General features: G+C 37.4%; 1 protein-coding gene across 3 annotated transcripts in view; it reads right to left on the bottom strand.

Moving 5' to 3' along the window:
- Positions 1 to 15,418, bottom strand: part of zdhhc14 (zDHHC palmitoyltransferase 14) — a 41,734-nt gene that overhangs the window by 23,735 nt on the left and 2,581 nt on the right. For all 3 annotated transcript variants that reach the window (XR_016145984.1, XM_039692292.2, XM_039692293.2), the window contains exons 2-4: positions 6,126 to 6,286; positions 1,616 to 1,774; positions 1,384 to 1,521 (exon numbers count right to left, since the gene is read on the bottom strand). Coding sequence is in view for 2 of the 3 variants with exons in the window: in XM_039692292.2 (XP_039548226.1) it covers positions 1,384 to 1,521; positions 1,616 to 1,774; positions 6,126 to 6,286 (458 nt within the window). In the remaining variant the exon portion in view is untranslated. The remainder of the gene's footprint in view (positions 1 to 1,383; positions 1,522 to 1,615; positions 1,775 to 6,125; positions 6,287 to 15,418) is intronic.

Below are 15,418 nucleotides of genomic sequence, written 5' to 3'. Positions count from 1 at the left end.
GAAAGTACATTAGCCAAAGAGGGACATACCCGTTAATTCAAGCTTCGCCTTTACGTTTGAGTTAACACTCACGGACGAGGTCGAACTGGAAGCCATGTTAATCTTGGACTACATTGGCCACCGTAGGAGTTAAAATGAAATCGGGATTGAGAGGAAAAGAAACTAATATTTACTGGATGGTCATTTACCTTTTCACCGCTAGATTGGGGTAAAAATCACACAGTGTAGCTTTAAGAAAAATTCTACCAACCCTGCCTTTAAACCTCTGGTGCTTTTAATTCGCGAGTCGGGAAAAAAATAAGTCAATAAAAAAAGTTAGGTTTTTTGTCAATAAAAATGGATGTACTATATTTTTTTATTTTATGTTTGTTTTATTTTTATGATTTTGGGAATTTTTTTTAATTTATCCTAAATTATATTTACGCTGTATTTATAATCCATTTTTCACTTTTTGAGCAATGACCTGAAAATGTAATTTCCAACTTAAACTGTCGTAAAAGTTTGATCTCTTTTCAAAGACGACACTTGGTGGCAGATTATTGCTGAAGTGAAAAAAGTTTGTTTTAAAAAGTGAACAAAAAAGTAACAGAATTATTACATGTATTGTTATGAAAAATGCACTATGAAATAAATATTTTCAAAATCACATTTTACTCTAAAACTTCAAGAAACTCCAAAATTTGGGCTGGATGTCTCAAAAAATGAGCTTTCAGTAAGATTTTGTTTGACTGTCACTGCAGTACCAAAAGTTTAAAATTCGTCTCCCATTTATTTCCAATGCGGTCATTTTTGACCACGAGGAGCACAAGTGTGACTATTTTACAAGACCATTCAACCTGTTCCAATTGTGCCCATAATTTAATTTTTTTTTTTTAACACAGCAAGTGCCAAAACCTTTTTGGTAAAGTTTTGTACCATTCCAATGAAGTAAAAAAGTTAGAGCCCACTAAAAAAAAAAAAGGGTTCATTCTGCCCAGTCGCGGGGAAAAACAAAACCTTTTTCCGCGATATAATCAAAAATTTTAACCCTGTCATTTATTTCCATAACCATATACCACCACAGAAAAGTAATTAGGCTTGTCAGTTACTACACTAAATTGTACAACTTCACAGACTTCATAACTCTCAATATCACCACATAAGTAATCTGTAACTATACACGACTACTATAAGTATCTACAAACTACATTCTCGAGATTGACTATATCGCTCTACGCAGAAAAAGTTACACACTTATATTTCCAACTGCACATAAAGCGCCTGCTAAGTCACGGGTCTGTCCTGCCGAACGCTGCTAAATGAATAAGGTAAGATAAGATCGGTCATGTGTTCTGGCACTGAAGGCTGAGGTTATATAAAGAAGTAGGCGGTCGGCACTCTTACTCAGTATAACGTGCGTGATGACGAAGGCGAAGATGAAGAGAGTGAGGAAGGAGAGTGAGAGGATGAACAGGTAGAAGAAGCGATAGTTCCTCCTCCCCACACAGTTGCCCACCCACGGGCAGTGATGATCGAATCTCTCTGAGGAGAAACGCACAATGTTAGCACTTCTTTGCATGATGCTGACTATTATATAAAGATATTTGCAGACACACACACACACACACATGCTTACCCACGCAGTTGTCGCACAGGCTGCAGTGTGAGGCCCGCGGCGGGCGGAAGATCTTGCAGGTGAAACAGTATTTGAGCTTGACTGTCTGCCCGTTGATGAGCACCTCTCTGGTTCGGGGGGGCGGTCTGTAGCCTGGTCCGCTCGGGCCGTTGGTCGCATCTGTGAAACCAGAACAGACCCGAGACCCATTCAGAGATCCATTCTGGCAGAAAATCAAAAAAGATGAGGAAGTCCTCTGTGGTGTATCAGTGTGAAGGAATGAACTCGACTCGTGTCATGCTGTTGGTTACCACAACTGAGTCTATGGGACAAGGTGTTTTGGTGCATGAGTTATCTAAATCACATTATTTATTGTAAATATGTGTAATGCATATGCAATCTTTTGTATAATGACCATGTCAAAATTGTGTGTTTTTAATTAATCCATTGGTCATTTTGTCTTGCACCATAAACATCCAACATGGTTGTTGGATGCGCGATATATCAGTCACCATATCGGTAACACCATAACCGATATATTGTCCATTTTTGATGTTACCTTTATCAGCCCGATATGAAAATTTGGCCGATATATTAAAGCGATTTTTTTTTTGGAATTGCTTGAAATATGATTGGAATCACTCAGAAAAGTAAAATACGGTTAATGTAAGGATGGGCAACGATTAATCGCATCCAAAATAAAAGTTTGTGTTTACATAATATATGTGTGTGTAGTGTGTATAATTAATTTGTATATATAAATACCCACACATGTATGTGTATATTTAAGAAAAATGTGTTATTAATATATCAAATATTTATATTTATATATAATATTAATTGTGTAAATATATATAAAGTATATACAAGCAAATATTTCTTAAATATATACATGCATGTGTGTGTATTTATATATACAAATTAATTATACACATTACACACACATATATTATGTAAACACAAACTTTTATTTTGGATGCGATTAATCGCGATTAATCATTGCCCATCCCTATAGGCTACATGCACTTATAATGAGAACATCATAATTGTGTGCTTTTAATGGTGAGACTTTTGTTTTTTGTGATCAGACTTTTAAAAGTTATATAAAAACTTAGATTTAGATTTATCTGCAATATATCGGTTTTCAAATTGAAAGAATTATCGGTATTGGACTAAATTTTCCTATCGGTGAATCCCTACTGTACATGCAAGCATGTTTTTACAAAATGAAAGGCCAATCAAAATGATTGCCTATGGTAATCGGGCACAGATGCTGAATCTGAAATTACTTTAGAGCAATTGTTCATTCTAAAATGAAGATCATTTTACAAACACCATTAATGTAAAACTAAATGATCAAAATTATAATTTATACTATACAAGTTAAACAACTTATATTGAGTGCCAAATACAGAGCGTCAATCTTAAAAAAATAATAATAATGCATTCATTATTCACTTAATTTTCCATGCACTTAAGCCCTCAAAAGGTTAAAAGGTTGAGTTTTTTTTTGTGAAAAATGTAATACTTGTTTTGTGTACTTAAATTGATCAACATGAAAAAAAGCAAAGACTTTTACCTTGTTACAAAATAAATTAATTCCAAATAACTGACAAGGTGAGGAGATTCCTTTGTGAAAACGAACATTTTGACAAGATTTTTTTAGGACAACATTTAATAATAAAATCTCTCTGTGGTTAAAAATCCAGCTTTTAAATGTTGTTTATATGTCTACGTTGTGTTTTCAATATGCTATAAGACAAACAATGTACAAATTCATAAGTCGAAATCATTGCTGAGAATTTTCTCTTTAAACCTGCAGCGAACCAAAGACAGTCTCAAAAATGTGGTTTTAAAATGCTGGTGTTTCTGACGTCACAAACTACCATGTAACCAATCAGATCAACGTGTGATCGTCAACGAGTGCATCTGTGTGAGTGGAGGCGGGGCTCATTTGCATATTCATAGAACCGCGCATACTAAATGATAGTTACATTCAAGCTATTTTAAAGGAGTAGTTAAATCAGGATAATTTACTCATCCCCATGTCATCCAAGACGTCCATGTCTTCCTTTCTTCAGTCGAAAAGAAATTAAGGTTTTTGCGAATGAAATGAACGAATCTTTTTTTCGAGTCATTTGGTTCATTCAATGAATCAAACGGGGGTAAATTATAAATAAACTAAAATATAAATAAACTAAATTAATAATTAAATTAGTAAATTATCAGCAAAAGTTTTTTTTTAAAAAGTGGACTACTCCTTTAAGGCATGAAGACGTTTAAATACGTAATTTTGGTGATCAAACGTGAGTTTTAAGGGATACAATTATGGACTTTAAGAACCCCAACTGTTTTCAAAATTGATATTTAAATCTTTCTTGAGCACAAAATTATTCAAGTGACACTGAAGACTGGAGTAATGATGCTGAAAATTCAGCTTTGATCACAGGAATAAATTACATTTTGATATGAATGAATAGAAATGAGTTATTTTAAATTGTATTATTTGTATTATGTATTTTTTTTTTCAAAACATTAAAATTGATGTCAATGATTGGTCACAAGATACACAAAAACCAATGTAATAATATGTTATCAGTGGTTTCAGCTAGTCTGGAAACAGAGCTTCGGAGAAAGAAGCTGCTGCTAATAACTTAATTTTCAGTCAGTGTCTCCCTCACACAAAGCTATCTCATGACTTCAGAATCCTGGACTACTTTCATTATAATTTCGGAGCTTGACGGACATTCTTCAAAACGTCCCATTTGTGTCACCATAGAAGAAAATTCGTTGGATTTTAAAGGGGTGAGAAGATTGATACTGAAATGTCATCTTTGAGTAAACTATTGCTTTAAAGGCGTCGCATCTTATGTGACCCTCAACACGCAATGCCTCTTCAGCGCAGCACACAGCACCACCGGGACTCACAGCAGTGTTTACTTGCTACTATATTATTCATACGAACAGCATGGACACATAACTCAATATCCCGAGATGACAAACCTGAGCTAAAGTGCACTTCCTGGCTTCCTCACCACTGGGGTCTCAACGAAAGACCAGATAACTCATTATAGCAATGACTCCATTCAATTATACCAGCGATTCATATGCAAGCGAATTAAAACAATCCAGTGATTTGATATGCAATGGCATAAAATGGCTTGGCCTGTAGGGCTGGGTATTGACACAGATTTCACAATTCGATTCGATTTCGATTCACCAGCTTGCAATTCGATTCAATATTGATTATTTTGGATATCAGGTACAATACATGGCATATTTTCTGAAGGAAAACAAATCTCTTAACTAATGCTGTGAACTATGGGAGTCAGTAGCCTATAGGCTTCATTAGCCGCCTATGATATTGAAGATACAAATTAACTGATTTGTAGCTATACAAACACTTAAATTACACATTTATTTTTATAATAAGAAATGTATATGAAATATAAACATTTAAATGGTGGCTGTCATAAAAACGCAAACATGCATTAAATATTGAAGAACATTAAATAATATAATGAATATGTAATATGGTTCATACTGTATATTTAGCAAAATCCCCCTCTCTAGAGTTATTTTTTCTAGCTGACTAACTGTCTAAGTTTATGGTGACATGGTTTTTCTGAAGTAAATGTGACGTTACATGACATTGTTTACGAGCTGTTTGACGTCTTTCCACGGATGAAACACTGATTGAGCGATTCCATGTGACGATACGGATTTCGATAAGTTGTACTCTATCTTTTAAGGCACTTTCAGATGCTCATTCATGTTTATTTGGCACTGTAACTGGTATTATTAAGGCGGAGTAAACAGATATTAAGGCGGAAGAGAAGATCATGTGCTGCTGCTTCTCTTGAGCTGAGCCAGAGCGATCTCACGCCACAGCGCCTTTCTTACGAAATTTTTGAATTTCATAAGAAAATGGACCTAATTCGAAATTTGAGACTTTATTTCATAATAATAGTAACAAAGCACAAAGATTATTACAATTTATTGGATAGGATACGCGCTACAATGTTACATTCATTCATCAAATGAAAACAGGATGACTAATCGATTCTTGAGGTTTAAGAATCGATATCGGTTAGTAAAAATGAGAATCGATTAATATCGAGAAATCGATATTTTTTACCCAGCCCTATTGGCCTGCAGTGATTCCACAGTACAATTCTGAATACAGTAGGAAATGACTGTTCAATCTTCGTCCTTTCTGGCCCTTTAATAATACCCAAAGCAACTTACGAACCACCATTAACTCGTGACTGATTAAACCATCAGACTGAATAACATGAACAAATACTTTAAGGGAGCATAAATCTTCGCCAGGGATGAATATTTCAGCAGATTTCATATTACTCTGAGTGTTCTGACAGCAAACCTGAGAGCGAGCAGCATGCATTATTCATATCGAACGAGAAAAGAGAATAACATCAAATGTCTCCCGTCTCCTTTAACTGAGAGCATTCCCTCAGAATGAACCAGGAAAGCTAGAGAGGAAGAGTGATGATCTTGTGTTTCCACGCACCTATCTGCCTCTCGATGTCAGCCGCCTCATCTGGTGTTGCCCGGGGCAGGACGCCCGGGTCGCTGAAGCTCGCCCGCAGGAGCATCCCCATCACAAACACGAACAGCACTCCTCCGATGGCCGGGATGGCGGGAGTCAGGTTTGAAGCCAGGAATGGGCAGCTGGAAAGGAGGGAATGGAAAAACTAGCTATGAGTTTATGCAGTAAATCCCACCAGTAGTAAATACATGAGATATGAAGGGGTCGCAGCAATTAAACCCCAACGATACAGGCCGTACAAAACTGTCAAAACTTCTATTTAAAGGCCCTGTCTTAAGCAAAACCATTTACAGTCAACCTACTATGTAATAACATTATAACTGTGTAATTACAATGTCATACTTGTGTAATAACATGATTAATTGTGAATATAGTTATGACGGTAGGCATTAGCGACAAATTAACAAAACAGCACTGCAAAAATAAAAACTGGTTCAAAAAACAGGCTGTTCACATGACACCGTTTTTAACTAAAAACGTTTATGCGTTTTGGCCGTTCATTTACACGACAACAGCGTTTTGGGGGCCTGAAATTGAAAACAGTCTGGGTGTAAACAACAAAAACACAAACCTCTGGAGACGACGTTGTCATGTGTATTACGTGTTCAGTCTATAGTGTTTCATCGCCATCTAATGGCCTGGCAGCAGAATACAGCGTTTTAGTCGTTTTTGCGGATCCGTGTGAATGGCGTTTTGACAACGGTATCGTCTGAACCATAGATATACATAAAGGCTCGATGTCTCATTCACGCTGCTGTCCAATGGAGGTCGATGTCCGCACCTGGTAGCCATCTTGCCACAGTCAGTTCGCTGACTCGTAACATTGTGTTTTAATGGTGCATGTACTTAAATAACCATAGCTTGCTCAATTTTTTACCGATTTTCAAACGGTTTGGTTTGTTATAAACGTCAGAGATGTAGTTATGACACTGCATACTTATGAATAAGTGTATAAATAAATAATCATCCAGAATTATAGCCACGTTAATAACGTTTGTAAGAAACCAAACCGTTTGTAAATCCGTCAAGATTTCAACGAGATAAGAGTATTTGTGTTCGTGCTGATCACTCATCTTACATCAAGTACCACAGAGCCCGCTAGAAAGATTGCCTGTGACAAGATGGCCGCCGGTGATGACGATAGAGACTCCACAGTAGGACATCTATGGTCTGAACAAACACGTGAACAACTTTTCCATTATAAGCATATCGTTTTCGTGTAAACGTACCCATAGGCTAATACAATTTATTAAAGCAGTCGAGACTGTTATTTCTTCTGTTATTGAACTTTTTTTTTAGTATTACAGAATATTTTATGAAAATAAAAAATGAACAGAAATTGTGCATTATTATTTTATAAGGATATTAGTATATTCTGCAAGACATACAAAGGAAATGTAATACTAATTTAAAAGTTTAAATCTTATTCTTTTAAATTTAAATCTTATTTTATTTAGTCATTTCATATTTCTTCTAGAAATATAGTTCCTGAAGCCTACAATTTGTTTTAATTGGTTAATTTTGTATTTAAGCACTGCTGGAATGCAGTTCAATATAATAAGCATACTAGACATCATGTTTTATAATAAATAATAGACGAGAATCAGAACACAGGACTGTTGAAATACAATCTGAACCTCATCAATGAATAATCGAAATGAGAATAAGCGTTCTCTGTGACAAAAAAATAGCTTCGTTGTACACTTAGAAGTAAATGAAATGTACCACCATCTGTTTCAAAGCATTAGCAAATAGTATGTGGTACAGTGCCCAAAAAATTGCCTGACATAGTATATAATGGTATTCAGACTCCAGGACATAAACATTTTAAATGACTTGCACTTCAATCTGATGGCTGCTAAATTGGCAAAGCACAACTAGGCATCGCAATTGAATTAGCCAAATTGGTCAGATGCTATCGTCTAGCATGTTAAAATAGCAATCCCCTAAGGCACCCTTTAAGAACGCCATATTGTGTTTACCAATGATTCTAGATGTCACTGTCAGATTGAAGATTACTGGTCTCCGAGGAGCAGTTCTGAGGTTGTTGTGACGGACAGAAAGGTTGTACAGGGTCACTACACACAAGGACTTGCACCGTGGCAAGAGTTGAAATCCGTTATCAAGTTACAATTTCTCCATGGAGATTAAAGTTGCTGAACTCACAAGTCTAAAGTCTAGACTATAAACACAGTGCTGTTGTGCTGAATTAGGAGTCAATACTAAAAAAGGCAAAACTACTGCAGTCTATGCTTTTTCATGCACGTGTTCATCGAAACAAATTATTCAAGAATTTTCCTTAAAGGAATCTTCGAGTATTTGTGATGATTACCACAGATAACCCTTTTGAAAAATAAATATACCAAAATGTATTTTTAATTCAATTATTTTATGCCAAGACTAAAACAAATACATTTACATTAGTACGTACTTAATATAAATACCCTGCAATTGCACTTTTGCTATACTAAACTGATATATTTCAAATAAATTGGCTAAATTGGATCTACAAATTTTGTACTTAATGCACTTTAATTATCCAGAAATAGTGATGAGGTCCAACTAAAGATATACTTAAGTATTTGATTGTGCTAAATGTACTTTTACTTAAGTAACTTAAGTTCTACTTAAATTTACGTAAGTATTTGATACCTAAAATGTTAGATACACTTTACATATCTTGCATTTAAAGACTTTTTAGTATTGACTTAATAGTATTGTATTGTCAATTGGTGATTGCAAGCCAAGCGCACAACGAATGATTAACAAACAAAACAGTTCCACCAACTAAAAACGCAGTAGAAGAACATTTGTATATTCATAGAAATAAATGTGTTGTGATTAGCACCGTGTAGCACGTGTTCAGAAAATGTCCTCACTAGTGAAAATATTAATGATGGTATCAATTTCAAACCCGATTCAGACCCTGACAATGTTAACAAACAAGAGGATCGTGCAGAACGGATTTCACAAGACGTTTCAGAGTGGCATGCTTTTTTGTAATTTTATAATACATTATAGATATGATATTATCCACCATTTAATCGTGATATTTGTTGGAAAACCGTGGTTAATTTTCCTTAACAGCTTACAAAAAAGAGAGCTTACAAAAGCAACAGAAAACAAACTGTTCTCAATAAAATTTGCAGCACAAAGATAAACTTTTGGATTATAATGTTAAAATAAATGAACCACTCTAAATTCATCAGCATTAGAAAGGTGCAAGAAATTATAGTCTGGTCCGATCCAACTTCCACTCCAATATATACACTCACCGGCCACTTTATTAGGCACCCCATGCTAGTAACGGGTTGGACCCCCTTTTGCCTTCAGAACTGCCTCAATTCTTCGTGGCATAGATTCAACAAGGTGCTGGAAGCATTCCTCAGGGAGTTTGGTCCATATTAACATGATGGCATCACACAGTTGCGGCAGATTTGTCGGCTGCACATCCATGATGCGAATCTCCCGTTCCACCACATCCCAAAGATGCTCTATTGGATCACATCTGGTGACTGTGGAGGCCATTTGAGTACAGCGAACTCATTGTCATGTTCAAGAAACCAGTCTGAGATGATTCCAGCTTTATGACATGGCGCATTATCCTGCTGAAAGTAGCCATCAGAAGTTGGGTACATTGTGGTCATAAAGGGATGGACATGGTCAGCAACAATACTCAGGTAGGCTGTGGCGTTGCAACGATGCTCAATTGGTACCAAGGGGCCCAAAGAGTGCCAAGAAAATATTCCCCACACCATGACACCACCACCACCAGCCTGAACCGTTGATACAAGGCAGGATGGATCCATGCTTTCATGTTGTAGACGCCAAATTCTGACCCTACCATCCGAATGTCGCAGCAGAAATCGAGACTCATCAGACCAGGCAACGTTTTTCCAATCTTCTATTGTCCAATTTCGATGAGCTTGTGCAAATTGTAGCCTCAGTTTCCTGTTCTTAGCTGAAAGGAGTGGCACCCGGTGTGGTCTTCTGCTGCTGTAGCCCATCTGCCTCAAAGTTCGACGTACTGTGCGTTCAGAGATGCTCTTCTAACCACCTTGGTTGTAACGGGTGGTTATTTGAGTCACTGTTGCCCTTCTATCAGCTCGAACCAGTCTGGCCATTCTCCTCTGACCTCTGGCATCAACAAGGCATTTCCGCCCACAGAACTGCCGCTCACTGGATGTTTTTTCTTTTTCGGACCATTTCGGATGGTTGTGCGTGAAAATCCCAGTAGATTAGCAGTTTCTGAAATACTCAGACCAGCCCTTCTGGCACCAACAATCATGCCACGTTCAAAGTCACTCAAATCACCTTTCTTCCCCATACTGATGCTCGGTTTGAACTGCAGGAGATTGTCTTGACCATGTCTACATGCCTAAATGCACTGAGTTGCCGCCATGTGATTGGCTGCTTAGAAATTAAGTGTTAACGAGCAGTTGGACAGGTGTACCTAATAAAGTGGCCGGTGAGTGTATATATATATTGAAATGTTCCTTCACTTAAAATAGCTTATTTATCATAGGAATAATACCTTACAATCTCAGTAATATGTAAATAGTATCACAGTGTCACGGTTATCACCTATAGCGTGGGAGCGACAGCAGATATTTGAGAACCATCTTGATTAGGGGGCTTCAAATAGATGTTATCACCTTAAACATTGGGCCATTCTTATTTGAAAGAATATTAAAGATGTGGGCACAGAGGAACCACTTTTGTTGTTATCCTCAATTTACATTTAAGACAGAAATTCAGCTCCATGCGGAGAAAGAAGACAAATTTGTTATTCTTAACATAAAGAACACAGTGGTTCCAACAAGAGCAACTTCATTTACATTAAGAGTGGAAAACAGCAACAGGATAAAATGTTTAAGATTTGAATGTTCTGGGTTCATTCTGACGCCGGTGAATCCAAGGTGCTCCGTGTACCTTGCAAGTTGCCACTGTCTGCTACTGCTACGCTGTAATAAACTTCATTTTTGAGATCTTTTTTTCTTACAAAGGTCAAACAAATGAGTATAGGAAACTTTATGGGGGAAAAAAAAAACAGTGTCTCTTTGACATCACGACAACACTGTCTTCTGCAGCTCAACCAGGCCTCGTTCCTTTGTATAGTTTTCATTTTCACATGATCCTTCAGAAATCAATTATGCTGGGTTTTTTTAATAAGTAACATTAACAAAGCTTAATAAATGCTGGAACAAATGTACTGCTCATGGTTAGTTAAAACATTAAATAATGAGACCTTACTGTAAAGCGCAACCAAATTTTCTTTCAAAACACTTTTGAACTTTAGTGTATGTGTTCACACAAGGCTAGGCTAGTTTGAAGCTGGAGTCCGGCGTTTTTCCTCTTTGTCGCCATCTCTGTTCGAAATCTGTAATTGCAGTCGTTCACAGAATTATCAACTTTAACTGGGTTGTTCTTCGACACCCTCGACACGGCACAGCACGGATGAACACAGTGTTTGAGGAGACTGAGGCTGTCAGTCACCTCGCCGGTGTGGATACTGGCATTCAGAATCACAGATTGTTCTTTTTGGAATATGACCAACATAATTTTCAGCAGAAAATGTCATCTGAACAAGTAAGAAACATCCCCCTTTTGTTCTGGTTCTAACATTGCAGTAAATCACGTTGATTAAATCTAACAATCGCTTATCATATAACGCAAAAACCGTGCAAATTATACTTTGTTCTCAAATTGTTAATGTTAACGTCGTCAGCATTGCTTGATGTAATGTCCTTCCGATATGTATCCTTGTTTTCGCATGGGTCTGGTTGCAGTCTCTTTTTTTCTGTAGCCACTCCGAAGTCCTCCGAACGAAGTCTTTTGCATTTTACAGCGGGTGAATCTGTTGTTACTGGTGATTGTTGTTTGAACCTTACTGGATCTGCCATCAAATTCATAGGTTTAATTATATGAAGTGCTGTGAGAAAAGGCTAAAGAGCTCCACCTCCAGCATATTCACACGCAATAAAGCCTACTAGCCGAGACTCTTCTTTATGTGTAGATGTGACGTAGTGACTCAATATAGCCGACTAGCCGAGACTCTTCTTCTTGTGTACAGATGTTAAGTAATGACTCAATATAGCCAACTAGCCGATACTCTTCTTTATGTGTAGATGTGACGTAATGACTCAATATAGCCTACTAGCCGATACTCTTCTTTATGTGTAGATGTGACGTAATGACTCAATATAGCCTACTAGCCGAGACTCTTCTTTGTGTACAGATGTTAAGTAATGACTCAATATAGCCAACTAGCCGATACTCTTCTTTATGTGTAGATGTGACGTAATGACTCAATATAGCCTACTAGCCGATACTCTTCTTTATGTGTAGATGTGACGTAATGACTCAATAATATAGCCTACTAGCCGAGACTCTTCTTTATGTGTACAGATGTGACAAAAAGACTCAATATAGCCGACTAGCCGAGACTCTTTTTTATGTGTACAGATGTGACGTAAAGACTCAATATAGCCGACTAGCCGAGACTCTTCTTCATGTTTACAGATGTTACGTAATGACACAATATAGCCGACTAGCCGAGACTCTTCTTTATGTGTACAGATGTGACGTAATGACTCAATATAGCCGACTAGCCGAGACTCTTCTTTATGTGTACAGATGTAACGTAATGACACAATATAGCCGACTAGCCGAGACTCTTCTTTATGTGTAGATGTGACGTAGACTCAATATAGCCTACTAGCCGAGACTCTTCTTTATGTGTACAGATGTGACGTAATGACTCAATATAGCCTACTAGCCGAGACTCTTCTTCATGTGTACAGATGTGATGTAATGACTCAATATAGTCTACTAGCCGAGACTCTTCTTTATGTGTACAGATGTGACGTAATGACTCAATATAGCCGACTAGCCGAGACTCCTTCTTCACGTGTAAAGATGTGACGTAGACTCAATATAGCCTACTAGCCGAGACTCTTCTTTATGTGTACAGATGTGACGTAATGACTCAATATAGCCTACTAGCCGAGACTCTTCTTCATGTGTACAGATGTGATGTAATGACTCAATATAGTCTACTAGCCGAGACTCTTCTTTATGTGTACAGATGTGACGTAATGACTCAATATAGCCGACTAGCCGAGACTCTTCTTTATGTGTACAGATGTGACGTAATGACTCAATATAGCCGACTAGCCGAGACTTCTTCTTTATGTGTACAGATGTACCTAATGACGCAAAAAGGCAAATGGAAATCAACCATTACCACTGGAATTAAAAACATTACAAGCTAACTGCTTTAAAACAAAACCGTTGAGCTAAGGCAAGCAGATAGTTTTGAACACTGGCTGGTTATGTATTTTTTCAAAAATGTATTTTGGATCATTTTTAACCCCCCCAAAAAAGCTACGGACTGCAGCTTTAATAAATTAGCTTAGCCATGTAAGCTATATAAGTTACATATCAAACTTCATGACAAAGTTAAGCTGGTAAACATGATCATGAAAGTACATTTCACATGGAGCAAACTGTGCCCAGCCAAAAGTATTGTTGCTAGCACATGACCACCCAGATAGCAGACTGACATTGAATCAACGTGGAAATATGACATCGAAACAACGTTGATCTGACATTGTTTTGCTCATCGAATTAACGTTGAACCAACGTCAGACGCGTCATTCTTTCAAAACTAACGGAAAATCAACTTGAAATCAACGCGTTGTTTCAACGTTATGAAAGCAAACCAATTTTCGATTTCATTTAGCTTTGAAGAATGCAGCGTCTGACGTTGGTTCAACGTTAATTCGATGAGCAAATCAACGTTGTTTCAATGTCATGAGAGACGTCGTTTCCACGTTGATTCAATGTCAGTTTGCTATCTGGGCAGACTTTCATCTGGCAAAAAAAGTAGTTCAAATACATTTCTGTACTGAAGAATATGCGTTTTAACAAAAATACAAGCTACACATTTCTGTTATTAAACACTCTGGAATGTCTTGCCCCAAAGTTATTTCCTGTGGTAAAAATGTCAAGGACGCTGTCAATAGACCAAATCTGGTGGTTTTAAACTGAATATTGCTTTGATTTGAGTTATTTTTACTGCATGCCCTACACTGATCCATCCTGTCCGCTGTCAACAAGTCTGACTGAATACTATTTCCTGTTTTTATCCCTGCCCATGACACAACCTAACCATTATTAACTGCTTCAAATGATTTACGAGTAAATGGCTTGCTTTTAACTGCATAACGTGACTGCCTTTCACCAACGTTTTCATCTATAGCTTCAGCTAACTGGGTTAAAATGGCTCACAAAACATCTGTAATGACTTTATAATCGTTTCAAAAAAGCATGACACGACTAACCCTAAAGCACAGAAAATACAACCGTGGGCTGGGCCGCCCTGTTGTTTCCTAGGAGACACGGGGCTGCTCCAAAAGCACACAAAGATCGGGAAAAGGGAAACCGTTGCCATGGAAACAGGACCGCACCACGTCTGTGTTTTGGAAGTTGTGGTATGGAATGTATGGGGTTTGAGAGGTGGGGGATGGGACTGGAAAATCTCTGCTCAACACATCTCTTATCCACAGGATCCCACTGAGAGAGTCTTTAACACCCGTCCAAGGGTTAAAGGCAAACATGCTTCGAGTGTGCGTAAAAAAAAAGGCATTTTCATACCAGCTGATATAGGTTTTTAACTGCAAACTCCCTCAAAGACTCTAAGGATCAGGCTCTCTCGTCAAAAGATCTTCCGAAATGTCAGGAATGCAAATGCCGCATGTCAATAGTTTCTACTCTAGGTTGGTTAAACTTCCCACAAGGAGTTCCTCACAGCCTGCAGTGTGTTGGAAGTTACATGGACTGAAGTCATTCAATTACACTATTTACCTCTTGAGTGGATCACAGACCACATGCAATTCATCTGAAATGCCCAGGTATAATAAAGAGCTTACTTCATCAAGAGTAATGGAGAGAAATACAACAGAAGGGATGAGGCTATAATACTGAGCTGTTTACATAATCTCCTCTTCCATGAATGTGGGATCGAGGTCTTCGCGTTTTGAAAGCACTGCCTATTTTTGGACTTAATCAACGGTAATCATAATGATCACATCAAACTCAAGTACTGAGTGATTTCCATATTCATATACCATGGCATTTACGTACTGCGCTGAGGTCCTTCAAAGAACACGACAAAAGATTCAGAAAAGGCCATTAAAGAATCTTTCATGTTTTAACCTTTTTTCTTAGTGTGAAGAACCTTTCTCTGAACA

This window comes from Pimephales promelas, chromosome 13 (genome assembly GCF_988280905.1).
Source record: "Pimephales promelas chromosome 13, fPimPro1.hap1.1, whole genome shotgun sequence".
Lineage (NCBI taxonomy): Eukaryota > Metazoa > Chordata > Actinopteri > Cypriniformes > Leuciscidae > Pimephales > Pimephales promelas.
Note: the sequence above shows the minus strand (reverse complement) of the source record. Positions and strands in the feature narration are given on the sequence as shown.